Below are 27931 nucleotides of genomic sequence, written 5' to 3'. Positions count from 1 at the left end.
TCGAATACGGACATTTACACATTAGTCTTCCAATATCAAAAAGGAGGACGTGGAGGAGGACACTTTTCGAGGGAGGATGGAACTTACAAAAGAAGGACTGTCCTCCCTAAAGGAGGACGATTGGTCACCTTACTTTTTTCTTTTCTTTCAATTTAAAAAAGATGAAGGAGCCAGCTGACCTGGGGATTTCAGACTTCTTTCTCTTGGCCTCTCATTGCCCTGTCATCCAGACAGACCCTCAAAGAACCCTTGTCCCTTTTGTAACCAAGGCTCAAAGAGGGGAGGTGACTTGCCTAAGGTCACCCAGACAGAAAGTGGCAGAACTGGGATTTGAACCAGGTTCAGTACCCAAGGCCACCCTTTGCCTGCTAAGTCACTCTGCCTGTGCTGGCTCACCAACAGCCTGTGGCTTCCCCTGTCACCCTGTGGGCCCCGGAGGGCACCTGCTTCCCTTTGTGTCGCCTCCCCAGGTAGGCCGTCAGGGGGAGCCGGTGTTATTCCTACTGGGCAGGCAGAGAGGGAAACTGAGGTCCAGAGGCGGATGGGGGGGAGAGCATCTACACTCACCCGACCCCACCTGCCTCTCCAGGCTTATCCTGAGACGCCCCCCTCGTCGCTCCCTGTGTCCTAGACCTTCTGGCCACCCCTTTTTTTCTCCTCTTTTTTCTTCCCCTCTTCCTCTTTATTTTTTAAGCAACTTTTTATTTCAAAATAATTATAGATTCACAAGATGTGACAAAAAATAGAAAGGTCTAGTGTGCCCTTTCAACCCTGTTGTCTTCGGTGGTCACCTCGTGCAACACTGAAGTGCAGTGTCCAAGCCAACTCTGCCTTCTCTGGTTGCTGAGACGTTCCGAGTCCCTCCTCACCTGCGGCCCCCGGCCACGCCCTTCCTGCTGCTGGCTACACCCTCCCCATCCCTGCCGCTCCACACTCTCTGCCTACCTGACTCTCCGTTATCCTTTAGCTCTCAGGTCTGGCTGCACTTCCTCAGGGACCCCTTCCCCGCCACACCCCTGCACCCAGGTGGGCACGTCCCATCGGAAGCCCTCGTGCTGAGACAGACCCATGCCGTCACCGCTCTACCCGGTTTACATCCGGTTTGGGGATTTGTGTCCATCTCCTCCTGACATTCCGGGTCTCACTCCACGTGAGCAGGATCTGTCTGTTGCTACTCACCACCACATCTCCCGGGGTTAGCTTATCGTGCTGGGTACTTAGGAGATGCTCAATAAATGTTGTGACTGGGTGGGTGGATACAAGAAACAGGGCCTCACAAAAATAGCCAGGGTGGGGACCCAGAGCCCCCGCCTCTGGCCATAGCTCTCTGCTGCAATCGCCATCTGTGCTGGGCAGTCCGGATGAGTCAAGAGGGAGAGAGCGACATCTCTGACTCCCCAGCAAGTCACCTACGTTTGGGCAGGGGGTGGGGAGGGCAAAAGAAATGCAGCCCGCTGCCATCTTTGCCTCGGCATGCCCGGCCAGGGGACGCCAGGCCTAATGAGGACCACAGGGCGTGGGGCCCAAGTCAAAGGGGGCATGCAATTAGCATATCCTTGATCAGGACCACCCTTGCCTGAGGAAAGCCCACTGTGTGCCACGCTGTGGTGGACCCGAGGCCTTGCTAGGGGTCTGGCTTCTGCTGAGGGAAATCCCAGACCCCCATCCCTCCCCTGTCACCACCCGGGTGATATGTCCATGAGCTGGGTGGGGACACTCGATAGATCTTGGGCAAGTCCCTGTTAGGCCCCTGGAAGGCCTTCTACACCTGCCTCCAACAGGGCCACCCCACAGCTGTGACCTCCCTGAATTGTCTCCACAACAGGGTGACCGGGGTATGATGGGACCCCCAGGAGCACCTGGACCCAAGGGGTCAATGGTAAGGAGCAAGTCTGCATCCCTTCGCCCACTCCCGTCATGGGCACGGCGACAGCGGGCTCTCCTCTGCCTGCCTCTGCCTACCCCAGCTGTTCAGGAGGACCTGCTCCTTCTCCCTCTGGGGGGCTCGGCTGCTGCCCCGTGTCCTGCGCTGGGGCTGAGCCAGCCGAGGCGGGACTGAAGGAGGCGGCACTGTCCACCACCAAGTCCTTTTTCTTCTCTCTGAGTAGGGTCATCCTGGAACGCCAGGTGGTGTTGGGACCCCCGGAGAGCCTGGACCCCTGGTAAGCAGAGCCGCCATGTTCCCTGAGCTCAAACCCACTGTCAAGTAAGGGTGTGGAGTCCAGGCCTCAGAGTCTGCAGACCTGGGTTCTAGTCCCAGCTCCACTACTCCCTGGCTGTATTGCCGGGGCAGATCGCTGAACTCGGAGCCTAAATTTCACTCAGCTGGAAAATAGAGAAAATAATTGTGGTCACGATCGTGTGATTGCATGCGTTAAGTGAAACCATGAGGCTGATGTTCATTACATGGCGATGTTCATTACACAGGAGCATCTTGGTCACCAGCACCATCATGGCTTTGTTCATTTATTTGGGACATCCTGTGTAATATGTGCCCGGGCCTCACCAGGAGCTGGGGATGCAGCCATCAATGAGGCGGAAAGCTGTCCCTGTCTGTCCTGTAGGAGCCTATGTTCTGGCATGGGGGAGAGAGAGGACCCAATAGATAAGACATGCGTGCTGTGGGAAAGGAGGGGAGAGATGGGAAATGCTGGGAACGGACGGGCTGAGGGTCAGAGCCAAGGGTGCAGGGGTCCAGGGCTTCTTGTGCTCCCTGAGGAACCTGGGGTGTTCCTGAGGACCCCAAGGCAAGGAGGGATGGGGGAGCAGTGTGGTAGGAGCACTCAAATCCACAGGCCCCTTCCACTCCCAGGAGGGTGATGTGGTGGTGGAGGGGGGCTTTCATCCAGAGCATGGGCAGCTCGGGCCCCTCCTCCTCTGCTGATGGAGGACGCGGAGACTGGTGAGGGCTCTCATTTCCACCAAGGCCAGCGCTCGGGGCTGGGAGGCGGAGGCGTGGGCTTCAGGCAGGTGGGAAGCGTGTGGGGGGCAGCCCCGTTAGGGTTCCAGAGTGGAGCTGGGGGATAGTAACTTCAGGCTGCTCAGGTCCCTCCAGAGGCTGGAAATAGAGTGATTAGAAGCCATCAGTGTGAGAGGTACCCAGGGTCAAAGCCCAAGCACCAGGTGCTGGGGACTATTATCAAATCCTAGCTCTGTAGCCCCTAGACTCTGGCCTGCATGGGCCTCGGTCTCCCCATCTGTCCAGGGTGAAGAAGAAAGCCTAGAAGGGACTTGCTGGGACAAAATGGAAGGCCGGTGGGAGGTAGACAAATGATGGGGTGTCCAGGGCAGTTCCTAAAAGGAAGGTGCTGGCCTCCTCTGGATTCCCTGCCTCCATGCCCCTGCTGACCTGCTCCCACCCTCTTCCTCGGGGCTTCTGTCCGGTCAGCGGGTTGGCCCAGACTGAGAGAAATTAGACGGACTGACCCCTCGTTGCTGCGGTATGCGGCTGGCCCCTTGGATCTCCTGGGCTCCTGCCGGCCAGCCGGCCGCCCCTAGTGCCGCTGGGGAAGCGGGAGCACAGCCAGGTCCAGGAAGTCGGCTGCAGAATCAGACACCTGTGAGTCCAATCCTGTGAATCCCCCACCAGAATCCCCCACCTGCGAGCTGTGTGTGACTATTGGCGACACTCAGAGCTTCCCTGAACCTCAGTTTCCCCATCTGTGAGCCAGCGTAATACTACCTTCATTACAAAATTGCTGTGAGACAGATGATAGAGTTCATGACCTCATTGCTTAGCAAACTACATGCATATGCTAAGTGCTTAATGATGGTATTAGCAATAATTACTACTTGTTGACTTTACTGATTACCACTATGCTTAGTAAGACAATTGCTAGTAAAGAGACATTTTTGACAATACTGTTCACAGCTGATGGGCATTTTCCCACTTTTCCAATCATTTTAACATCCGTGCTCTTTCTACATACAGTCCCTGAGGTCAGCCAAGATGATTATCTCCATGCCTGTGGGCGGGGAGACAGCCAAACCCTGACCTCTCCAGTCGCTGACCTCCTTCTTTAAGAGAGCCCAAAGCTACCTGAGAACCTTCCAGGTCATTTTGTCTTCTCAGCAGCTCTAAGAAGCGGGGACTCTTCTTAGCCCCATTTTTTTAGTTGATGAAACTGAGGCCCAAGAGTTTAGGTCACTTGCCAAAGGTCACAGACAGACTCAGTAAGTGGCAGAGCCGGGATTTGAACCTAGGTCTCTGTTAGAGCAGTTGGCTCATTTAAGCATTCCACTCTACTGCCTCTAAGTCGAGACTTGGCTCCTGAATTTCCCAGCGACGCATCGCGTTCCTTCTGCAGTCTGAGATCCCTCCATAAAACGGTCCCTTCTCACCCAGGAGTCAGGTCGGCCTTTACACGGGGCCAAGCCCGGGTCTGCTGCTTGCTCTGCTGACAAGGGGTCAGGTTGGGTCCCAGCCCCTCAAGTTCGCCCTTCAGCGGCAGCAGTTGGAGGGTCTGCGCCCCTGGAGGCCGTAGGGAGAGAGAAATGGGGGCTGCAGGGGCTTTCCCTGAGGCCACAAATGGAGCCGGGCCTCTGCCTGGATTCGGAGGGGGCTGAGGCCGACTCTTCCTTGTAAGAGGAGCAGGCCCAGTCTGAGACTGCCTGGGAGCTGGGGGGCCCCTGCCGCTGTCGAGGGCTCCTGGCCGGCCGCAGGGTGCAGTTGCTGCTTGATGTGTGGAGCTGGGGCTGGAACCTGGGCCGTGAGACCGTCCACTCCCTCTCTCGGCCTTCTTTCTCTCCCTTCCGCCTTCTTCTGTCCTCGCTAGTTCACATACTCATCGTTCCTTCAACAGCTCTCTCGGTCCGTGTCACAGGCCTGTGCTGGACCAGGTGTTCAGAGTTCAAGAAACAAAGCCAGCCTGTGTTTTTGTTCCTCCCTCCCTGTCTCTCCCTGGGCCCTCTGGTGATTCCAACATCAAACCGAGATAACAGGCATCCTCCCTGGGCCAGGCCTGTTCCCTTCGCTCTGCCACCCCCCACCCCACTTCTCTGCCCAGCCTCTCCCCCGCCCCCTGACCCTCCTCTCCTGATGCATTTCCTTCCCTCTTCTTCAGCTCCGCCCTTCTTCCCCTTCTTCTCCCAGGGCTCTTTCTAGACTTCAGGTAGCTAGCTCTCAGGTCATATTTGGAGACAGGGTGGGAGACAGAGCTTGGGCTGCCACGTTCTCCTTGGTGATGGAGGGAGAAAAGAGGCAATGGGTATTTGAGGAGACCTTTTTTCAGAAATGTCCTGTAGCTTTGATGCTGAGATAAAGGGAAATGGCTCGTCCAGGGAGGCCTCTCCCCACTAAGGATTCCCAGGAGGGTGGAGGCCCCCTCGGGCCCAGGGCAGACTTCTGCTCAAGGTTGCAGCTTCTCCTCTGCTTCTCCTTGTGGGACAGTTTTTCCCACTGGCCCAATCCTTTAATAACAAGGCTGCTGAGCCCAGGCAGGGGGCTGCTCCTGAGGCCAAGCTTTGCACCCTTGCTCCTAGGCCTGTGTCCCACTTACTCCCTAAAAAGGAGGCTTCTCCAGATCTGTTCTCCTCCCCCCAGGGTCCTCCAGGATCCCGAGGCCCACCAGGCATGAGGGGAGCCAAGGGACGCCGGGTAAGTGGGGCCCGGCCCGGGGACTGGCTCTGGCTACCCGCTGGGGAGACCCCCTCCTGGACCTTGCCCCCTGTCCCGTCCTGAGGTCTTTGACTTTCACAGAACCAGGCAGGGTTCCGGGCTCACTGTGGGGCCAACCTGTCTTTTCCAGCCCATTTCTGAGTGCCAGGCCTTGCCATCCAGTGGGCCCCGGTGGGCTCTGTGGCACCAATGCTTTGTCACTTCATTTGTTTGTTCATTCATTCGGTCACCTTTTATTTACACCTGCTCTGTGCCAGCCACGTTGGAGGCTTTGTCGATGCCACAGGGGCTAGGACAGGTGTGACACCTGTCTGTCCTTATGACTCAGTTGGGTTGGTCAGACAGTTTAGGGTCATTAGCACATCTTTGCTGGAAGCTTGGGAGCCTAGAGGAGGCACCTCACTTGGACAGGGTACCAGGGATGGCTTCAGGGGAGGGCACTGCTTGAGCTGATGCCAGTTTCCAGGCAGAGGGAAAGCCCTAAGGCAAGAGAAGATGTGGCATGTTGAAGGATCCCTATTGGTTCAAAAGAGGGACTGGGAGAAGGATAAGAGCAAGAATTAGCAGGTGCCAAGCCAGGCCTCAAACAGCAGAGCTAGGCTTGTGGACTATACTCCAAGGGCAGTGGGGAGCCATAGAGGGTTTTAAGCAAGGGGTGGCCCAAGTACAATAGCAAGGGTTAATCGCTAATACTTCCTATGTGCCAGGCATTGTCTAATCAAATTATTAACTCATTTAATCTTCAACACTACCCTATAAAGTAGGTGCTGTTCTTATTTCCATTTTACAAGACGAGGAAACTAAAGCACAGAGAGGTTAAGTCGCTTGCCTCAGATTGCAGAGCTAGAAAGTGGCAGAGCTGTGATTTGAACCCAGTGAACCTGGCTCTTTTGCAGCCTTACTTTTCACCATGCAGGGAAGGCTGGTGGGGGGGTGCCTGCACCCAGCTGGTGTGCAGGTGCCGGGCCAGGCAGCCCGTAAAGGAGATGAGATGGCACAGGTAGGCCAGGCAGCCCGGGCCTGCTCGCCAAGCGCCATATAGGGGATCCGTGATGATCACGCTCCTCTTGGCCGAATTTCAAGTGGTTTTAAATTTTCCCCTGAACCAGATGGCCTGAGCAGTCGGCCTGGAAAAGGGGAGATTAGGAGGCATTCCTCTGGCCCGGCAGGGCCCCGCCCGGTGTCACGTCCTGGGCCTCTGCACTTGGACCCAGGCCCACTGACAGTCTGGTCCCACCTTGACCTTGTGCACATGTCCTCCTAGCAGCCACATTAGCTGGAGGATGAGCCCAGACCCTGCCCCTGCCCTCCAGATGTAAGGCTTAGCCCCCCCTCCCAGCTCCCTGAGCTCCCCCAGCCCCCCTTCCCAGCAGCAGCTGGGAGACTATCCCCTGCTTGAGGAAACCCAGGCTCCCAACCACATCAAAGTCCATGGCTGGGAGGGAACTTCAGGAATACCAGCCCCTCCCCCCTGCTGGGTTTGGCAGGAATGCAAAACCTGTGGGATCTATCTGTCCCCTAGGTCCCCTGCCAAACAGAGTACTGTCAGCCACTTCACTGATGGGGTAGCTGAGGGTGGTGGGGGCCTCGAGAGGCACCCATTGTGCTGTTAAGAAGCTCAATTCTGAGCAGTCCCCATCCCCCAGCCTCTGCAGCTCCTGGCTTGCTCCGTGACCTTAGCAAGGGCCTTTCTGCTCTCCAGGCCTCAGTTTCCCCGTATGTGCCATGGAGAATGGACTTGGGGGTCTGGAAGGCCCTGCCTGCTCCCCTGCCCATGAGCGGATGGATCCTGCTGCCCCCTCAAGTCCCCCCCATTCCCTGGGCAACATGAGCAGTACGGGATTGAGGCCAGAGGAAGGATGAGGCCCCGACCCTCGGGCTTGGTAGGATTGCTGACAGTCTGGGTCCACCGGCCTCAGCTGGAAGAGTGAGGACGCCAGGGTCTGACAGGTATAGGGGCCGGTCTCAGCCTCCCGGCTGTCAGTCCAGAGTCTGAACCTCTCTGAGGCTTGGTGGGTGCTGTTGAGAGGAAACTGAAAGGAGCCAGAATTTTAACTCAAGTCATCCGGATGCCCACTTTTATTCACCGCTACCAGTCACTGTTTATCAGTGTGGGAGTGAGCTCCCCATCCCGGGGCATATGCAGGTTGGGGCCTACAGGACAGTGCCAGGAAGCCTGTGTGCTGCGGCACAGTGTGGAGAAGAAGGTGGGAGACTCCACTGTCCCTCCACTTACCCACTCTGAGGTAGCAGGGAGCATCCTGAGACTCAGGTGCTGGCCGTGGGCTCTGCTCCTGTGAGTGGGGCTTACAGCTCAGCAGACCTGGCCCTGAATCCTGACTTGCCCTCTGGGAGCCTCCACCTTGCCCTCTGTACAACGGGTCAGCAGCAGAACCGACCCCATCCGATGGCCGTGGGGCATTGCATCTCATCAGCACCTCACACAGGTCAGCTCCGGCCGGGCAGCCATGTGCAGGATGTGCTTGGCATGGGATGGTTCCCTCACCGACATCCATCTCCTTTCCACAAGTGCTGCGATTGGCCAGGTTCTCTGTCCCAGGCAGGGGCTCCTCCCTGCCCAAGCCCCAGCTGTGCCTTCAAACATCTTCCTGGGGAGCGCCCCGAGAGAACAGACATGTGGTTCTGATAGAAACCCGGGCCTTCCTCCAGCGGGGGCAGGTCAGCTGTGTTCATTCGGGGAGGGAGGGGCAGGACGGGGGAATTGCAGGACCCAGGACAAGCTGCACAGTGGCCAGAGCAAGGGTGTAAGTGTGGCTGCCCTCGCTCCCCTCCCTGCACAGCGGAGCAGGGGAGGGAGGGTGGCTGGGGCCCAATGCCTCCTTCTCCCTCCAGACTAGAAGGTTGGTCCTCTTTTCCTGGGCCAGCCCAGCTTCCAGAGCTCTCTGGTGCCCCTAGGGGGTAGCAGAGTCCCCTAATAACAGATTTAAGATTTCTTCTCTAACACCCTACCCCAGTGCAGGCTTTCTTAGACCCTGACCTGCATACCCACTGTGATGGGGAGCTCACTCTCACACAGATAAACAATGACATGTAGAGGTGGGGAAAAATGGGCATCTGGCTGACTTGGGCTCAAATTCTGCCTCCTCTCCTTACTAGCTATGTAACCATAGGCTGTTTCTTTATTTGTATAAGGAGGACAATAGCTTTCACGATTATTGCTGCTTCTGCTATGGTTGTTACTGCTATTACAGGTTGTATAACCTTTCTCCCCGAAAGGCTTTGATTCCTAGGATAACCAGAGTGCTGTGTGATTTCGGCCAAGCCTTCAACACGTCTGGGCCTCTGCTCTATCCCAGCACTCTTTCTCCAGGGTTTATGCCTCAGCTAGAGACAGAGGCTAGCAGCCGGAAGACATTGCTCAGAAAGGCCCAGGTGCCTGCCCTCGGCTCAGCCTCTGTTTTGGCTCCCATGACCCAGGATGCCCCACCCCAATGTGGCTCCATCTCCGCCAGGCCCCTCTCCATGCATCCAGGTGGGGTGGGGTGGGGTGGGGGTAAGTCCAATACCTGGTCTGACAGTGTCCACCTGAAACTGAGGCCCAGAGAGGGGAAGCGGCTTTCCCGGGGCCACACAGCAAGCAAGCTGGCAGCAAATCCAGAACTTGCACCCACACACTCTGTACTCAAACCTCGTCTTGAACCTGTGAAAACCCAGCCAGTTGTATGCAGTGTGACAGAAGCTGCCTATGCTGAGGAGCAGATTGAGCCCGGATTCCCTGAGCCACGCCTCTGTGCCCCTGGCCCGTGGGAGCCTGCAGCCGCCTCCAGCCCAGCCCAGCCGGGTTTTACTGAGCGCTTGCTGTATAGGCCAGGTGCTGATGATTCTCTCCTGCCTTGTAGCGGAGATTTCTCCCCCTCCTTTCTGAGATGAGGTAACTGAGGCTGAGCGAAGAGCAGTCCCTGGTCTCTAAGACATGACATTTCCAGCACTGCTTTGCCCAGCAGTGGGCCGCACTGGCTCCCAGCCGAGCCCCCGCCCCGCAGCCTCCCAGCCCGTGTATCTGGTCAGCGAGGTGTTATTTCAGGCGGTCTTGTGCAGTTGAAGCGTCCGGAGCCCCAGGCAACTGATAAGAGGAATTGTCACTTTTCCCAGCTCAATTATTAATTGAAAAGTTTCTTGTTCAGATTTTAATTAATTTCTTCTTGTTCTATGTTCTCATCCCTCATCCTCCCTCCACCGAGACACTTCCCCAGCCTCCCTTTGTGACCGGTCCCCATGCTCCCTGGCTGTGTGGGCCAGCCTCCTTCAAGGGATCCTGTTTGTCTCCCCAGCAGGGCCTCTCGGACCCCTACAGAGCAGACACCACAGTGCTCCCCAAGGGGGCCTCCCCAGGGGACCCCACACCATGGAGGGCACATGGGGGGCAGTGGGTGGAACCCTGGATGGGATACCAGCTGCTAATAGGTTAAACGGCCGTAGTCGAGTCACTTCTTTTGGCCTCACTGTTCCCATCTGTGCAGTGGGGGGAAAGAGACAGTTCCCCCTTTCCTGGAGGACTCCTAGGTCTCCAAAGACCAAGAATTTTGTCTCAAGGGTCAGATCTGTGTCCAGCACTCTAGGAAACAACCACCTTCCCCCTGCCCTGCTCCTGCCCCCTCCTCTCATAAACTAGGCCCATAAATTAGCACATCTGTTGGGGGAGGGGGCAGCGGCCATAAGCAGACCCTCCCCTGGGCTTTCTCTGTCAGTTTTCAAGGGCTGTTGTGGTTCACATACCTGTTTATGCCCAGGTGTGCTTGGGAAAAGCATGTGACAGCAGAGTCTAAAGACCTGGCTGTGGGGACTCAGCCATGTGTCTCTCTGTTCTGACCCTTAGTCTCCACGTCTGTGAAATGGGTTGGCTGGCCTACCGCCCAAGGTCTCCTTAAACAGGGTTTCAGTGTACCGCCAACCCCATTCTGGAATGGTAAGGTCTCTAGCTGGGTCCACCCATCAAGCCCTCCAGGGAGCCGTCCCAGCGGGCACATTGCCCAGGGCGACCCCCTCAGGGTGGGGGTGAGTTGGAGATGGGAGGAAGGAAGTGGGATCCTCAGGCCCAGCAGGGAAAAGCCCTGGGCTCCGGGCAGCCCCGTCCTCCTGGTTCCCAGCCCAAGGGAGACCCCTGCTGTCCACTGTGCTAGTCCCTTTTCCCTCTTGCAGGGCCCCCGAGGACCAGATGGACCAGCTGGGGAGCAGGGGTCCCGGGGTCTGAAGGTACGGACCCCCCTGGCCTGCCCTTCCTCGCACCTCTCATGCTGGATCAGGAATCCGGAGCCAGAGCTCACGCGCCCCTCGGCACTGGGCCCCTTGGGGATAGCCAGGAGTCCCTGAGAGGCTGCAGGGTAGTTCCTGAGAGCTCATCCGCCCCCCCACCCCCACCCCAGCCTGGAGCATGGGCGAAGGGGAGGAGGAGCTCTGAGATGAACGGGAGTGAGAGACAGCACGGGGATGAGAGAGCACAGAAGCATGGAGCGAGGGGGTCGCACACGGCCTCTGGCCCCTTCCCGGGACCACAAGCCCTTCCAGGGACCAGGGGCACCGGGGGGCACCGGGTCCTTGGTTCTCCACCCAGAGCGCCTGTAGTGAGCCGCTCCCCTTGCTGGGCCTTAGTTTCCCTACCTGCACGCTGGGGAGAGGGGCGGACCCCATGGTCCCTATGTCTCCCGTGGGAGTGCGGGTCCCTTCTCTGTGAAGGGGCCTCCCAAGCACTCCCCACCTCCGAGTGCTTTGCCTCCTGCAGGGCCCCCCAGGACCGCAGGGCAGACTGGGCCAGCCCGGGCAGCAGGTACGTCCGGCCACAGCTGCCAGCCCCCTCCTCCTCCCCGCCTGTGCCCTGTGCCTCTAACAAACCCGACTGTGCTTGCAGGGCGCAGCTGGTGAGCGAGGGCACCTGGGCGCACGAGGCTTTCCTGTAAGTGTCACCGGTTCCTGAAATTTTGTGGGCTGCGTGGGAAGACATTAGCCCCTTTAGCCATGTTCCCACCCTGCCGTGGACACTCCAAAGGTTCCAGTTGCCCATTCCCTGTACTAAAGAGCTTCTAGCGTCTCTCCCCTGGGACCCAGTGTCCCATCCACTACCCAGCAGAGGGTGGGGATAGGACCCTCATACACTGTGATGGCTTGACTGAGGCCCAGGGGCAGGCAGGGTGGACTCATGTCCCCTTTGTTTGTCTCTGCAGGGCATCCCAGGGCCCTCGGGCCCGCCAGGCACCAAGGGCCTCCCAGGAGAACCGGTGAGTGCCCTTCCCTTCCCCTCTGTGTCTTTATCCAGGCAGGGGTGGGGGCGGGGGCTCACACAGGAGAGAGGTTAGAGAGGGACAGCCTGGGACGGTAGAGACAGCGCTGGCTGGGGACCCCAGGGGCTCTGGGTTGAGTCTAAGCCTTCCACCTCAGTTTTCTTGCTAGTAACATGGGAATAATGGTCCTTACTTTACCATCCTGTCATTAAGATGACATGAGAAAATGTGTCTAGAGTGAGGGGGGGGGGAGGGAGGTGCCTGGAATGGCTGAGCCCAGCATGACTGGAGGGGCAAGAGCCGGATGTGGGGGAGCATCCCAAGCGTCGGGGAATGAGGAGGTGCTATTGGGGGTGGAGAGGAGAGGACAGAGGCTCAGGAGGAAGAGTCCCCAGTGGGACAGCGGAAGCGCAGGAAGCTCCTGTCCCCCAGGCTGCACTGAAATCCCACATCTTGAGGCCTAAGCAGATCCCCTTTTGACCAGGGCCTGGGTGGGGCATTTCCAAAAGTGGGGCTGAGGTGGAAGGGCATCCAGGCCGAGGGAACAGAGTGAGCGAGGCCCCAGAGCTAGGTTTCTGAGCAGGGCAGGGCCCCTCTGGGTTTTAGGTAGATGAACAGGAGCATGAATCGGAGACGGATGGAGGGGATATACTGGAGACACCGGGAGCTTCCACGTGGCCTGGGGTGGGGGCGTGGGCTGCAATGTCTGCAAAGTCCTGGGTTGTATGGGTGCTCACCTCACCTACCCCTCCAGACCACCCCAAAGAGGGCCCAGGCTGGCTTCTCCCAACTCTCTGTGTCTGTCTGTCTGACTGCTAGGGCCCTCAGGGACCCCAGGGACCAATTGGCCCTCCAGGAGAGATGGGACCCAAGGTGAGTGCTGAGGGACCCTTGTTTGTCCCGTGATGCTGTTTAGGAAGTGTCAGCCTGTCCCAGCCTGCCTCCTCAGGGGTCTCTGTCTTGGCCTGGGGACATGGTCGTGTCCTGTGTGCTGTAGAAATGGAAGAGGTGGCACCTTGGCAGAGAGGGTAGACGCACCCTAATGGCATTGGGCGAGGAGCTAGACTCCCAGTCTGAGGGGCAATGGATGGGAGGCAGGGGTACCAAGACCCTCACGTGGGTGGGAGTTGGCAGTGACCCTTTTTTGGCATTGGGGAAAGCAGCAATGCCCTTCCGCCAGCCTGCTAGGACTTCAGCCCAGCCTAAGTTTGACTGCAGAATCAGCCCTCCTAAGGTCGGGAAGCAGGGAGTCTGGAAGGAGCCCCAGATGCCCCTGCCGTATCCCAAGGGGAAACCGAGCCCCAGGGCTCAGGCAAGGGCGCCGCCATGCCGGTCATGATCCCTCAGGACGGCCTCCCACCCCTGTCCTCCTGGCCTGGCTGCAGAGAGAAGGGCTGGAATCACTCAGCCCTGACACAGCATCTGCTGGCTTCCTCCCCTGGCCTGTGTGAATCATGACATTTTCCTCCTTGTGCTTGCCAAGGGCGCCTAATGTGGTAAACCACACTCTTGGGGAGGGAGAGGGCTCCAGCTGCCTCTGGGTAGCCCCGAGGCTCAGCAGCCTGAGACCCATCAGCTCCCTTCCTCTAGCCCCAGCTCTAAGCTGCAAGACCCCTGTGTGTGTCTTGTGCTGTGTGACCTCAGGCGCCTCCCTTGCCCTCTCTGAGCCTACCTTAGTTATCTCCTCCCTGACAACCAGGGGCCAGTCCTTGCTCTAGAAGGGACCAATGGCATTTTCTTGCAGGGGCCGCCGGGTGCAGTGGGAGAACCAGGCCTTCCTGGGGAAGCCGGGATGAAGGTGAGGAGGGCTGAAGGAAGAGCAGATGATTGGGGGCCATGTCCTCCCCACCGAAGAGAAGCAGGCCTTTCTTGTGCCCGGGATAATGGGTTCTCTGTGCACCTGGCTGGGCAGTGGGTCCTGGCCATGCTATAGCAGACGTCCCAGCCGGCCCAAGGCTGCTGTCCCTCCCTCTGCCCAGCAATGTCTTCTCTGGCACCTGCCCCTCCCCCCGTGCTGGGGTGGCCCTACCTTCTGGCTTCCGATACTGTCTGCACTTCAGCACCCATGCCCCTCATTACCGGCTGGGACGTAGGCGCCCTCTGGTGCCTGGGCTCTCGGGGGGCCTCTTCCCGCTGCATTGTAGGAAGAAGACGTGCTTTCTAGGCAGTCCCCTCAGTTGACAAGCGATGCTGCTGTCCTGAGGGTGTTGTCTAGGCTGGGCCTGGGGGAGTCTTCGAGGGGCTGTGCGACTTGAGGCAGATCAGTCACTCCCCATCTGTGCCTGAGTCGCCCAGCCCTTCAGAGAGAGTTGGTCCAGACCTGGAACTCTCGGTCTTCGCTTCCAGAATCCTTTGCACGAACAATGCAGAAAACCACCCCATCAATGAAACAGACAGAAGTGGGGCCGCTGGGGTTGGGGCAGGGCTGAGGGCTCAGAGCTCCACTGGGGTTGGGGCAGGGCTGGGGGCCCAGAGCTCCGTTGGGGTTGGGGCAGGGCTGAGGGCCCAGAGCTCCGCTGGGGTTGGGGCAGGGCTGAGGGCCCAGAGCTCCGCTGGGGTTGGGGCAGGGCTGAGGGCCCAGAGCTCCGCTGGGGTTGGGGCAGGGCTGAGGGCCCAGAGCTCCGCTGGGGTTGGGGCAGGGATGAGGGCTGAGGGCTCAGAGCTCCGCTGGGGTTGGGGCAGGGCTGAGGGCCCAGAGCTCCTCTGGTGTTGGGGCAGGGCTGAGGGCCCAGAGCTCCGCTGGAGTTGGGGCAGGGCTGAGGGCCCAGAGCTCCTCTGGTGTTGGGGCAGGGCTGAGGGCTCAGAGCTACGCTGGAGTTGGGGCAGGGCTGAGGGCCCAGAGCTCCTCTGGTGTTGGGGCAGGGCTGAGGGCCCAGAGCTCCTCTGGTGTTGGGGCGGGGCTGAGGGCCCAGAGCTCCGCTGGGGTTGGGGCAGGGCTGAGGGCTCAGAGCTCCGCTGGGGTTGGGGCAGGGCTGAGGGCCCAGAGCTCCGCTGGGGTTGGGGCAGGGATGAGGGCTGAGGGCTCAGAGCTCCGCTGGGGTTGGGGCAGGGCTGAGGGCCCAGAGCTCCGTTGGGGTTGGGGCAGGGCTGAGGGCTGAGGGCTCAGAGCTCCGCTGGGGTTGGGGCAGGGCTGAGGGCCCAGAGCTCCACTGGGGTTGGGGCAGGGCTGAGGGCTGAGGGCTCAGAGTTCCGCTGGGGTTGGGGCAGGGCTGAGGGCTGAGGGCTCAGAGCTCCGCTGGGGTTGGGGCGGGGCAGAGGGCTCAGAGCTCCGCTGGGGTTGGGGCAGGGCTGAGGGCTGAGGGCTCAGAGCTCCGTTGGGGTTGGGGCGGGGCTGAGGGCTCAGAGCTCCGTTGGGGTTGGGGCAGGGCTGAGGGCTCAGAGCTCTGTTGGGGTTGGGGCAGGGCTGAGGGCTCAGAGCTCCGTTGGGGTTGGGGCAGGGCTGAGGGCTCAGAGCTCCGTGTCCTCCTCGTGCCCAGACACCAGCAGGGAGAGGGTGTAGCTTGGAAATCACTGCAGGAGAAAGAGCCTTTGAGGGTCTCTTGGGGATGGTGGTGACATTGATTTGGGCTTATTTAGGGCCTCTTGCTTGTTGGGTTTCCTCTCAGGGCTCTCAGGGAGAGGAAGAGAGGGGGCTGGCAGAGTTGCCATCTCTGTGTCCGAGACCCTCTGGGGCCAAGCTACCTGTGTTTGATCCTGAACCTGGTACTTGTTAGCCATGAACTCGGGCTGATTACTGAACCCTTCAGCTCCTCAGTGTCTTCATTTATAAAAAAGAAGATAAGCCCTGGCCAGTTGGCTCAGTGGTAGAGTGTCGGCCTGGCGTGCAGAAGTCCTGGGTTCGATTCCCGGCCAGGGCACACAGGAGAAGCGCCCATCTGCTTCTCCACCCCTCCCCCTCTCCTTCCTCTCTGTCTCTCTCTTCCCTTCCCGCAGCCGAGGCTCCACTGGAGCAAAGATGGCCCGGGCGCTGGGGAGGGCTCCTTGGCCTCTGCCCCAGGCGCTAGAGTGGCTCTGGTCGCAACAGAGCGATGCCCCGGAGGGGCAGAGCATCGCCCCCTGGTGGGCAGAGCGTCGCCCCTGGTGGGTGTGCCGGGTGGATCCCGGTCGGGTACATGCGAGAGTCTGTCTGACTGTCTCTCCCTATTTCCAGCTTCGGAAAAATACAAAAAAAAAAAAAAAAAAAAAGAAGATACATTTCCTGGTAGGGCTGTTGTGAGACTTCAGTGTGTGAAATGAGAGTGCACCGCTGACCGTTGAACACGGGTTGGCACTGCGCGCCTTCACTTATACGGGGATGTTTCTCAGTGGACTGGTGCGGTTCCAACCTGCCTTGTTCAAGGGTCAGACCTGAGGGCGGGAATCTGTGAAGGCGGGAGACTCTAGTTATATGCAGATTTTGGACTGTGCGCCCAACCCAGGCGTTGCTAAAGGGCCCATTGCACTTAGAACAGCGCTATGTAAGTGTGAGCTGTGAGGACGGTGGCCAGGGCTGACTGGGTCATGGGCTCTGGTGGCCACTTCACAATTTCTGTTTGGTTCTTGGGAAGAAAGAGCCCCCCCCTCCATCCCACCAAATCAGAGGTCGTGAGGGCCCTACCCACGCCCATAGACTTGTGTTTGGTTTCTTGTAGGGTGACCTTGGGCCTCTGGGCACCCCTGGGGAGCAGGGCCTCATCGGGCAGCGGGTAAGTCAGAGCAAACTTATTCTCCCTGGAAAGCCAGCCCCAGATGATTGGGTTGGGGAGAGCTTCACTCAAGCCCCCTGAGTCTGTTCCCTCCCGGGCAGAAATAGACCGTGAATCACTATGGCCTCGTTCAGCCTCCTGGTGGGTCAGCGTCTCCGCAGTGGAGAGGCGCTCTTCACAGAAAAGCATTCTGTGGTCAAATGTTTGGGGCTCACTGTATACTCGGTGTTCCCCTCTTGCACATCAGCAGTAGCCTTTTCAAGGCTATGAGAAGGCCTGCAACCAAGAAATTGGTTTCTTTCGGATTAACCCAGGTTCTGGGTATCATTCCCAAACTCCTACTCGTGGAGGACTGGCCTCACTTTCCTCATCTGAGCGATAGGATTCCACCATAGCGTCCCGTGAGGGTTCGCTCCAATTGCAGGAATAGTATCTGCAATGGCTGCCATTTGTGGTGCTTATGCTCTGCCTTGAAGGAACCCTTAAAAAAAAGTAGGATCAGCCCCATTTTCAGATGAGAAAACAGACGCCTGTGGGGGCTGAATTGTTTGCTTGTGGTCAAACTGCCAGTGATTGGGAAGCCCCACGGGGGTATTGAGGTCTGCCTGACGTCAAAGCCTTTCTCCACCACTAGGCCGCACTGCCTTCCAGTCTAACCAACCAACCAGGATGGCTGTGAGACCAGCAATTTCTAACTCGTGACCTCATGCAGACCCCACCCCAGCCTACCCAGCAGACAGCAGGCTGTGCTTGGGGGTCTGCCTCTCCTTTCTGGGAACTGAATGGGTGCCTCCACCCTCCTGGTCCAAATTCAGCCACCCACTGTGTGTGCCGGGGCCCCGCTGCCTAGAGATCAGGGGCAGGGAGTCCTGCCCCCAGGAGGGCACCTGGGCCCCCTTTCCAGTGACGTCTCCTCCTCTTTTCCCACCACGCTTTCCAGGGAGAGCCAGGCCTCGAGGGGGACAGTGGCCCTGCAGGGCCCGACGGGCTGAAGGTAGGTGTCCTTCTGGCGCAGGCCCTGCAGAGGAGGGGTGTTCTGAAACTGCCTCTGCCTGTCCCCCCACTGCCCTCCCATCCAATACCTAAGGTTTCTCCCAGAAGCCCCGTGTTCCCACAAAGCTCTGAGAGCTGACCGGCCAGTTCCCACTGAGCGTGGGTGAGGGTGGGCCTTCTCCAACGCCCATCCCCCACCCAGCCCTCTGCCCACCCCCCCCCCCACTCCTTCCCACTTCCCTGTTCCTCAAAACTGCAGCGTCTTTTGGCTAAACGTGGCACCTGAACACCTGCTCTAGGCCAGGCCCAGAGCCAGTGGCTTTGATACCAGTTTTCTTCCAAACGTTCTGAAAGATCAGGAACAATACTAGTCACCACTCATGAGGTGTAAGCTACTACTTATGGAGGAATAATCATGCATGTGTCAGGTTCTATGCTACATCCTTCATATGGATCACCTTGATCAATGCTACAGGGTAAGTTCTGTCTTTAGATAAACTGAGACTCAGAGAGGTTAAGCGACTTGCCCAAGGACACACAGCTAATAATTAACACAGCCAAGACCCAAGCCTTGGCTGGCTTTCTATACCATGTGCCCATCATAATGGTAAAAAGACTGAGGCTCAGAGGGTGGTAGTGGTGTATTCATCCAGTGTCTAAAGCTATGAGTGGAGGATCCAAAAGTTCAAACCCAGGGCTCACTGACATCAAAGCTTGTGGGCCCAACTCAGACCTGCCACGTGCCGTCGATACATCTGTCTACCACAGAGGCTAGAACCCTGAGGAGGTTCTGGAGGCCCACTGAACCCCAGGTCAGGCGAGCCCTGCTGTCTGATACCAGCCTGACCTGCCGCTCAGGCCTGTCCCTGGCCTCTAGCTCTGACTCAACAGTGGGCTTTCGCTGGAGCTGACCTGTAACACTGTGAGTCCGCTCCTCAGCCCAGGGCCCAAGTGCCACGTCCCGGGATTCCTTCTGTCATCCATTTACTCCCAGATAAGCACCCCTCGTCTCTGGGCCTGAGTCCCCCCGTCCCTAGACCTCCCCCCACACTGCCCTGTCCCCACAGTTGCTCCAGTCCAAGGCTTCCTCCTCTTCCAGGATGCCTTGGTGACTGGCCCCTGGCTGGTTCCCCGCTGCCCTATATTTTTCTTGCAAGGGTGAGAGCGCCCCCTGTCTGCCTCTCTCCCTCCCAACCCTGCTGCATCCTAGGATGTGACCAGAGCGTTCTGGCTAAAATCCTCGGTGTGCTCACCCTGGGCTTGTACCACCTGCCTTCAGAGCTTCACACAAATTAACACCTTTAATCCTCCCAGCAGCCCTGGGAGCTAGGTACATGGCCATCCCCACTTGACAGATGAGAAAACAGGCCGCTGCCTTCTCCCCCTCGAGTTGTGGTTCAGGTGGGATGGGAGGGGTCTCCAGGCCTGGTGCCTCACACAGTCCTTCCAGCCCACCTGTCGTGGCTCCATGGGCTCTGATTGCTTCCTCCTCTTCTCCCTCCAAAGCCAGCTCTCCCCTGATCGGTCCCTGGGCCAGGGGAGTCACGCAGGTGTGTGGCATCTTCCCTGGTCCTCGTGAGAATTCCAGGGGAGACCCTGTTTGCTCTACGGTGTTTGTTGAGAGTGGTGAGGACGACCTCCAGGAGGTTCCCATCTCTTTGCAGTTTCCAGGCTGTTCTTATTGCTGGTTTCCTCGTCTGAGTCTGCTGACCACGACCCCACCCGGAGATGAGGGTGGTGGCGGGGACTGTCAGTCCCAGCTTACCTTTATCCAGCCCGTTTGCCAGAGGCTGTGCCGAGCTGTCTCCATTGGGGAGTACCTCTTTCAGCCCTCACAGGAACACACTGGGGCTCATTTTATAATGAGAGAACTTGCCCGGGGTCGCACAGTGGCCGAGAGGTGACAGCAAGATTTGAACTTAGGTGGCGTAACCCCAGCAGCGAGGGAATTATTATTCTCTGAGCACAGAACCTTGGAATTAGAAGGAACCAGAACCCCGGGTGCTCCCCCGTGCTCTGACTGACTTACTTACACAGGGTACCGGGCAGTCTCTGCCTCCTTCCGGGCCTCCGTTCCCTCACCTGTAAGTTGAGAAAGTTGAGCAAGGCAGCTTGTAAGACTCCTCTGAGCGTTGGCAGATGTCCTGGAACTGTGGGATTCTCCCGATCCCCCAGAGCCCACTCTGCGTAGGATCCACAAGAACCCCTACGCCCCAGCTTTGGGAGAGCCAGGGCTACGGGGGTCTGGGTGGTCCCTGGGTCAAGAGCTCCTGCAAGGCCGAGGCTAGGGCCCCTCACTGAAGACCGGTTCAGCCACCGGCACAGGCCACCTGCCTCTGAGAGCTCGGAGAGCGGGAGGCCAGGGAGGGAGTCCTGGAGCCAGGGGCTTCTGCAAGAGGGTCACCACGGCCAGCTCCCTGCCTCCATGCTTGGGATCCGAGTCTCAGTGGGAAGGAACCTCAGAAAGCAAGCTGCCTGGTCCTTTCCCGGTGCCCAGATCTGCTCTGCGTTGGCCCACGCGATAGCTTGGGGCATCTGTCCCTCACCGGTGTCATCTCCGGACCCCTCTCCATTGGGAAGTCCTCCCTGGCTGAACTCGGAACTGCCCCCGCGATGCCTCACACCAGCCCCCTGTGCCCGGAGCCCAGGCCCCAGCAGGACCAGCCTGCAGTGCAAGCTCTCGGCCCTCTTGTTCCCACACTCCAGCCTCATGCCCTCTGACCCTGCTCTTTCTCCTGGACCCACACCAGTTTATCTGTGTTCCTCATAAAGCGTGGTGCCAGGAAACAAACCCAGCAAAGACACCGCTTCTCCAGGCCTGCTCCCCCGCCCACCCTTCCTCCTGCCCATGAATTCATACCCTCTCTCTGACAGTCACAGCTGAGCCACCTTTACACTGGCCACAGGTCCCACCAGGCCTGCCATACCTGATGGAGGTAGCCTTCTGACAGGCACTGTCCTGTCCCTCTGTGGCCACTGCCTACTCAGCACCCCTCACACCTGCTCTGCCCACAGGGCCAAGGGCAGCGGCCCTTCTGGCACGGCCCGCGTGCCAGCTGCCGTCCACTCGCTAGAGGGAGTGTTCTGCAGCCGGTGAGAATGAGAACCGCACAGAGCAGGCGGCACCGGGCAGACGCGCTCGCAGTAGAGGAGGACATGAACAAAAAACTGCGGAACTGCTCAGTCTGGTTGGATTGTGCCTTTAAGGCTTGGTTTATTGCTAACTGGCTCAGAACCGTTGTTTTGCTGCTCTGAGACTGATACACAGCAAGCAAAACTATCGCCTCTTATTAAAGTTGTAAACTGTGTGCAAGTGGGCAGAGATCGAAATGCAACACAGAAAAAAACTGGAAAACGTTCTGAGAAGCAGAATTGGGTGGATTTGTTTCCCTTATGAAAATTTATTTCAGCTTATGATAATTCTTGTCTTTCTCACGTGTCTACATTGGAGAGGGAGAGCCCTCGTCTCCTGAACCTGGCCCCTTCCTGTGAACTTCTTGGGGTGGGCGTGGTCAGGGCCCTCTCTTCCCTGAGGCACCCCTCCCCGGCCCAGGCCCAGGCCCAGGCCTAGGCACTAGCAGTTGCCATGTTGGGGTTGTTCCCTGTGCCCTCGGGACCGTGCCAGCCCAGCCCTTTGGGCAATTCAGAGACCGATCACAGAATCTAGAAGCTGGTCATCTGTGAACATCTGAATGAATCCTGAGGTTTGGGCCCTCCACGGGTCTTGGTGACTAATTTATTCTTTCTTTCTCTTCTACCTCTGCCCCCACCTAGGGAGACAGGGGTGACCCAGGGCCCGACGGTGAGCGTGGAGAGAAGGGCCAGGAGGGACTGAAGGGCGAGGATGGCCCCCCCGGCCTCCCTGGCGTCACTGGTGTCCGGGTGAGTGTGCCTGGCTGCAGGCCAGCACTTAGGGCTCCTGGGAGCAAATAACACCCATGCCTATTTCAGGCAGTTGGGTGGGAGGTCTTTTGGCAACAGCCACCTAACAGTGTTCTGCTATGGTCCTTCCTCCCCTGCCTAATCCTCCCATGGCTCCCCAGTACCATCAGGGTAATAACATACTCCTTAACTTGGTCGCTGTCCCCTGCACAGACCTGGCCCTTGATGACTGTTTCCTGCCCAGCCCCCACATTCAGCCACACTGAATTTAGTAGGAGGGGGACTGACCCTGATTCTCTTGTCTTGCGACCTTTCACTTGCTCCCATTCTTGGGATATTGGAAGAATTTGGAAGGAGTAGATGTTGAGTCCCAATATTCCAGGAGCCTTTTTTTAGTAAGTTTTTGAGTATCATGACTGTGGAATGGGCAAAAACATGGGGCAGAAATAGCCCTGGACCCAAAGTCCTAAGATTGAGATTTTGTCCAATCACTCACTCGCTGTATGACCTTGAACACATCAATGCCTCTCTCTGAGCCTTTGTTTTCTCATTTATGAAGAGTCAATGAAACTTTGGATAGCAAAACACTTTATAAAATATACCAGAAATATGAAAGATTGTCTTTATGAATTTGGAAAATAAAATGATCGGAAGCTAGTGGTGGTGATGGTGATGATGATGATATTGGTGGTGGTGGAGATGGTGGTGGTGATGGTGAAGGTAGTAATGGTGATGTTGGTGGTGGTGATGGAGTTAGGAATGGTGATGCTGGTGGTGGTGGTTGCAGTGGCCAAGGTGGTGAAAGTAGACATCATGATGCAGGTGTTTTTAGTGGTGGTGATGGTGGAGTTAGTGATGATAGTGATGTTGTTGATGGTGGTGATGGTGATAATGTTGGTGAAGGTGGTGATGGTGGTGGCAATAGTGATGGTGGTGGTGATGGTGAAGATGGTGGTGGTGGTGATGGTGATGATGGTGGAGTTAGTGATGGTAGTGATGGTGGTGGTGATGGTGATGGTGAAGATGGTAGTGGTGGTGGTGGTGGTGATGGTGATGATGGTGGAGTTAGTGATGGTAGTGATGGTGGTGGTGATAGTGATGGTGATGGTGGTGGTGATGGTGATGGTGATGGTGAAGATGGTGGTGGTAGTAATGGTGATGGTGAAGATGGTGGTGGTAGTGATGGTGATGGTGGTGGAGTTAGCGATAGTAGTGATGTTGGTGATGGTGCTGGTGATGGTTATGGTGATGGTGATGGTGATGGTGATAATGATTGCGGTGGCAGTGGTGGTCACAGGGGACATGGTGCTGCAGGTGGTTGCAGTGGTGGTGGGGGCGGTAGCAGTGTTATGTCCGTATTTGCTGTCACTCCCAGTTCTCACACACTGCAATTGGACAGAGGTTTACTGGGGCCAGATGGAGTGTGTGTCGGGTGGTGGAGGTGTTGAGAACTCTGTACTGGAGTCTCTTTGACATCAGGGTTGCAGGACAAGTATCTTCCACTCTGTGGCCTAGAAACAGCTGAGTATTTAAAAATAGAATTTTATGAGCCATCAGGGCCTTTCCAGAAATACATCTCTATGGATGGGGGCCCAGTGAAAGTCTTCGTTCTGGCCCCGGAGCCTTCCTCCGCGGGGCGCGCCAGCACTAACTCAGGGTTTCCCACACTGGGGGGGATGCTCCCAGCTGCAGAGGGCGGTCAGAGCAAGTGGCCGGCCGCCCGCTCTGTCCTGGGGAGCTCTGTCTCTCCGCCCTGTACCGGACACTTTGGCACGGACTCATTTCTCCTTCTGACAAGGGATCAGCCATTGCATCCACCACAGTCCACCAGCAAATTCCATCATCCCTTGCATCCTGATTTCACAGTTCCCCAGCCAGGACCAGCCTGGGCAGCTAGAAACTGAGGCTGCCTAGCTTGTTCCTAACCCGGCTGGGTCACCTGCAGATAAGTACCTTAGTCTCACTGAGCCTCAGTTTCTTCAACTCTAAGATGGGATAATTAATCCCTTCCTCCCAGCCATAGGGTGACAGTTGAAAGAGCTATGAGGTTGACTGTAGACAGAGTGCCTGGGAGTGGCTGAGGCCCCAAAGGATGTTCATATTTTATTACTGGAGGAGCAAGAGACCTCGAGGTCATCAAGGCCGTGGCTGTCTGATATAAGCAGAATACAAGCCATGTGTGTGATTTAAAATTTTCTGATAGTCACATTTTTAAAAGGTAAATGGAAATAGGTAAAATTAATTGTGGTAACATTTTACTTATCCCAGTGTACCCAAAATATAAATATTTCAACATATAATCAATATAAAAATTATTAATAAGGAATTTTGCATTTTTGTATTGTCTTTAAAATCCAGCTTGTTGTGTATACTTATAGCGTCTCTCAATTCAGAAACCAAATTGCCACTGAAAGAAGCTGGTATAGATATAGATTTCATAAAATACGCAGTTGAAAATGTAAGTGCGTATCTCAAGCTGTTTCTAACGTACTTGAAAGTTTTCCAATAATTTCAATATCTGTTTATAAATTTAACTTAATCAGATTAAGAATTTACTTCTTCAGTCCCAGTAGCCACATTTCAAGTGCTCAGTAGCCATATGTGTTTAAGGGCCACCATATTGGTGGTGTTCAAGTTAAAGGTGGGAAAACTGCGGCACAGAGAAGGGAAAGAACTTGTCCGGGGTCTTATGAGGGCTCAAGCACTGGGATGCAACGTAGTCTGTGCTTGGTGCATCCAGGTCACTACTCCTTAGTTCTTAACCACCCAGAATGGTCTGCCTGGCACTTTCCTTTGGGACAGAGTCATCTTCTCCAATACACTGTTGCCATGTTGTGTGTTTTGAGCAGAAATTTCTCTCTTATGCTAAATGAAAGCCAGCCTCCCTGTAAGTTTCATTGCCAGACATCCTCAGGGCAGCTGCTGAAACCTAAAGACAGGAATGAAGTCCCTCTGGTTTAGCCCAGGTGTCTCCTTGTTCCTCTAGGATTTCCTCTTCTTCCCCCTTCTCCATCACCATTACTCAGTGCCTCCTCTTAGAGTTCAACTTCTATTCCAAAATGAGATCATCACCTCCCAGGTCCTACAACATGTGCTTCTGTTAATGCAACCAAAGGAATAGAATCAAACCAAATCTTTAGTTTGATGCTCTTTCCAGCTCCCTTTGAGGTCTGGGTCTTCAAGGAACTTTCCTCTGGAGGCAGTTGGGATTTTTTTTTAAGACAGAAAGGCTGCCTGCCCTACCGCCTCCACCCCAACCCAGTGTGGCCATGTCAGGACTCTCTTTCTTCTCCCTCTCTTACTTTCTCATCTCTCTTTCCCACGTACACTTACATATACTCATCCCCCTAAACTGAGCTTCCCTGATAACTATGGAGACAAAGCCAGACTGGCCCACCTTGAAGCAAGACAGAGGAGAGCAGCATTTGGGGTGTCCTGGGTGCCCCAGTGGGAGAGTGGCAGAGGGCAACTGACCTTCCTGGGACAGTGTCCTACTGTGAGGAGTCCTTTCAGCTCTAGCTCCTGAGAGAGGGGGACCCCGGCAGTGGGATGTGACCTCAGGGCTTAGCAGAAGTGACACCCAGCATCTCAGAGACGAGGGAACACCTAGGATATCTCTCCTGCTGCCTGGTGCTGCGAGGTACCCTGAGCCCTGGGCAGGTTCTCAGACCTGCAGGGGAATCAGGGCCCGGCCACAGATCAGCAGGGAACCTGGGCCGGTAGCTTTCCCCTTGGGCATGTCAGCTGGCACCATCTGTGGGAGGGAGTCTGAGTTGGGCCTAAGGGTCAGGGTCACCGTGAAGATGGAGCAGTTCATGGCACATGGAGATAGAGCTCAGCTCAGAGAGCTGTTCCCTGGATACCTAACAGTAACCATGCCAACAGCCATTCAACCAGCCCTGACTACGGACCAGGCAGCTTGTCATCGTGATACTGTATCACCAGGTTGAATCCTCAGGTCTGTGAGGCAAATACCACTGTGCCCACTTCACAGACAAATATGCCAATCACAGGAAGTTACCTCATGGTGAAAGTCATGTGGATTTCTTAAAATTTCTTTAAATTTTATTTATTGACCAGAGAGAGAGAGAGAGAGAGAGAGAGATTTGTTGTTCCACCTATCCGTGCATTCACTGGTTGATTCTTGTATGTGTGAGGATGGAACCTGCAACTTCATCGTATTGAGACAACACTCAAACCAACTGAGCTACCCGCCAGGGCTAGGTCATGTGGGCATTGAGTGCAGAACCAGTGTTGAGCCCAGGCAGGCGGCCTCCAGCTCTAGTGCTGTGACGCTGCCCAGGCCTGCCTCAGTTGTCCCTTGTTGCTCATCGTCCTTGCTCTTTCCCGTCTTCTCCCTCAGGGCCCGGAAGGGAAACCAGGGAAGCAAGGGGAGAAGGGCCGGACTGGGGCCAAGGTAAGGTCCGCCAACTGCCATGATCCCCTGTGTGTTCCTCCCTCCCCCCTCCTCCCCCCGGAGGCCTGGTGACAGCCTGTCTCTCCTCCCACGGCAGGGTGCCAAGGGCTACCAAGGACAGCTGGGTGAGATGGGAGCCCCTGGAGACCCCGGACCGCCTGGCACCCCCGGTCCCAAAGGGTCCAGGGGCAGCCTGGGACCAATGGTGAGAACTCTTGGGGCGGGGAGGGGCGGGGCGGGGGTGTCTGTCATGGAGCAGGGGGCCCGAGGGCAGACATGACGGATCCCCGCTCCGGCTGTGGCTGAGCGCCTGCGGTCCCAGCCGCTTCCCTCTGGGAACCTGCAGGAGCCGCAGCCCCTTTCCTGGAAGAGCACACACAACACAAAGTGTCTCTTGCAATTTGATGGGGTCTGTGGGTCTCCTGGAGACCCAGGTTAACAAGCCCTACATAATCTTAATTAGACCAGTCCCTTGGGCGTGTTGTTACTGAACAGAGGGTCTTCCCACTGGAAATAGAATCATGAGGATCAGGGTGAAGCTGCTGCTGCAGCTCTGTGGGTGACTCTGACGTCGTCCCAGGCCATGGCTGGCTTGAGGGGTGTGGTAGCGGCAGGGGGCAGGGGACCCTAAGAGGAAGCAAGGGAGCGGGCAGACGAGGGTGACACAGCATCTCAGAGCTGCCAGTGTGCGCTGGCAGACAGGTGTGCTGGCCTGTGGCACTGGCCCGTTCCCCTGGTGGAAACGCCGCCCCCAGGGCTGGCTTTGGGCTACCCAACAAGATGCCACTGAGCACACGGTCGGGGAGATGCACGGGAGCGCTCCCTTATCTCGTATTTCCACCGCCCCGATGCAATACACGTGATAACCTGAGCATAGGTAAAAAACAGTAAAATGTGAAATAATTAGGAAGGAGTGAGTTTTGAATAGGTGTTGCCTTAATTTTGATAGAATTGAACTGTTAGTTCCCATCATTTAATTTTTCGTAATCATTCTGCTCACAGAATCGGGAGACAGTGAGCCGTGGTCTCTCAGGAATAACTGGAGCCGGGAAAAAACGGGGCCGGGGGCAGGGGTGGGGGCGAGGGCAGCTCCAGGACCGGGGACAATGGCTGGCACTTGCTCTTCACCTCAACCTCCAGCCTGGGTTCTGGCGAATGGACGTGCCGGGCTGCTGGGCGGGGCTGGGCGGGGCTGGGCGGGGCTGGGGGGCAGGCTGGGCCTGAGTCCGGCTCTGAGGGCCACACTCTGTACCAACGCAGGCCCCCTTCTCTCGTAGGGTGCTCCAGGACGGATGGGGGCCCAAGGAGAACCAGGACTGGCAGGTTACGATGTAAGGAAACCTCACCTCCCCCTCTCTCTGGAACTCTGTCCTGCAGGCCTGGGTCCCCTGCCCCCACCACCCTCCACCTGGGGGCCAGCCCTTGGGCTGATGGGGATTCATAGTCTCACCTGTCCCATGGAGCACCTGGGCCCACAGACCAGGGTGGGAGTCAAGGACCTTCAGTGGCCAGGCAGGGTGGGGTGGCACCCTCTCTGAGTCCTTCTTCTGATAGTGGGTGCCCCACGGACCTCGTCTCTGAGCTCCCCAGCTGCGCTCAGCAGAAGGAAATAGCCTTAAGCCAGTTCTGCATCCAAGTTGGCGCCCCATAGAGACGGCTGAGCCAACCCACATCGCACATCGGGGAGACCAGGCCACGGGGAGGCACTGGGCTTGCACAGGAAGGGAAACAGAGGCTCGGGGAGATGAAAGAATGCGTATGCAAAGCCTGAGAGCGTGTGAAGTTAGTAGTGGGATCAGTCTCACCCGAGAGACCCAGCAGGGAGGGGTGGGGGGAGAGGAGAACAGAAGAGAGAGGACAAGGGACATGGAAACTGGGAGCGGGGTTCTGGGAGCCCACGGAGGAATCCGTTTGTGCGGTTCTGGCCACAGCCTGGGCAGTCCACTGAGGACATTCCGCCCCTGCCCCAGAGGACGCTGCTGGCTCTCCTGAGGTCTTGTCCCAGGTCTGCTCCTGGGCAGGGCAGGCAGTGCCCTCAATCATCCACACAGAGCTGCCCTCAGAGGTGTACCTGGGACCCACACAGCATGTCTGGTAGGTC

General features: G+C 57.1%; 1 protein-coding gene across 6 annotated transcripts in view; it reads left to right on the top strand.

Moving 5' to 3' along the window:
• COL27A1 (collagen type XXVII alpha 1 chain) overlaps positions 1-27931 on the top strand; it is a 137211-nt gene that overhangs the window by 85511 nt on the left and 23769 nt on the right. For all 6 annotated transcript variants that reach the window (XM_066256419.1, XM_066256422.1, XM_066256420.1 and 3 more), the window contains 15 exons: positions 1826-1879; positions 2109-2162; positions 5543-5596; positions 10778-10831; positions 11358-11402; positions 11484-11528; positions 11797-11850; positions 12673-12726; positions 13598-13651; positions 16485-16538; positions 17479-17532; positions 21306-21413; positions 25777-25830; positions 25928-26035; positions 27108-27161. In XM_066256419.1, coding sequence (XP_066112516.1) covers positions 1826-1879; positions 2109-2162; positions 5543-5596; positions 10778-10831; positions 11358-11402; positions 11484-11528; positions 11797-11850; positions 12673-12726; positions 13598-13651; positions 16485-16538; positions 17479-17532; positions 21306-21413; positions 25777-25830; positions 25928-26035; positions 27108-27161 — 900 coding nt within the window. The remainder of the gene's footprint in view (positions 1-1825; positions 1880-2108; positions 2163-5542; positions 5597-10777; positions 10832-11357; positions 11403-11483; positions 11529-11796; positions 11851-12672; positions 12727-13597; positions 13652-16484; positions 16539-17478; positions 17533-21305; positions 21414-25776; positions 25831-25927; positions 26036-27107; positions 27162-27931) is intronic.

The sequence above is a fragment of the Saccopteryx bilineata genome, chromosome 2 (assembly GCF_036850765.1).
Source record: "Saccopteryx bilineata isolate mSacBil1 chromosome 2, mSacBil1_pri_phased_curated, whole genome shotgun sequence".
Classification (NCBI taxonomy): domain Eukaryota; kingdom Metazoa; phylum Chordata; class Mammalia; order Chiroptera; family Emballonuridae; genus Saccopteryx; species Saccopteryx bilineata.
Note: the sequence above shows the minus strand (reverse complement) of the source record. Positions and strands in the feature narration are given on the sequence as shown.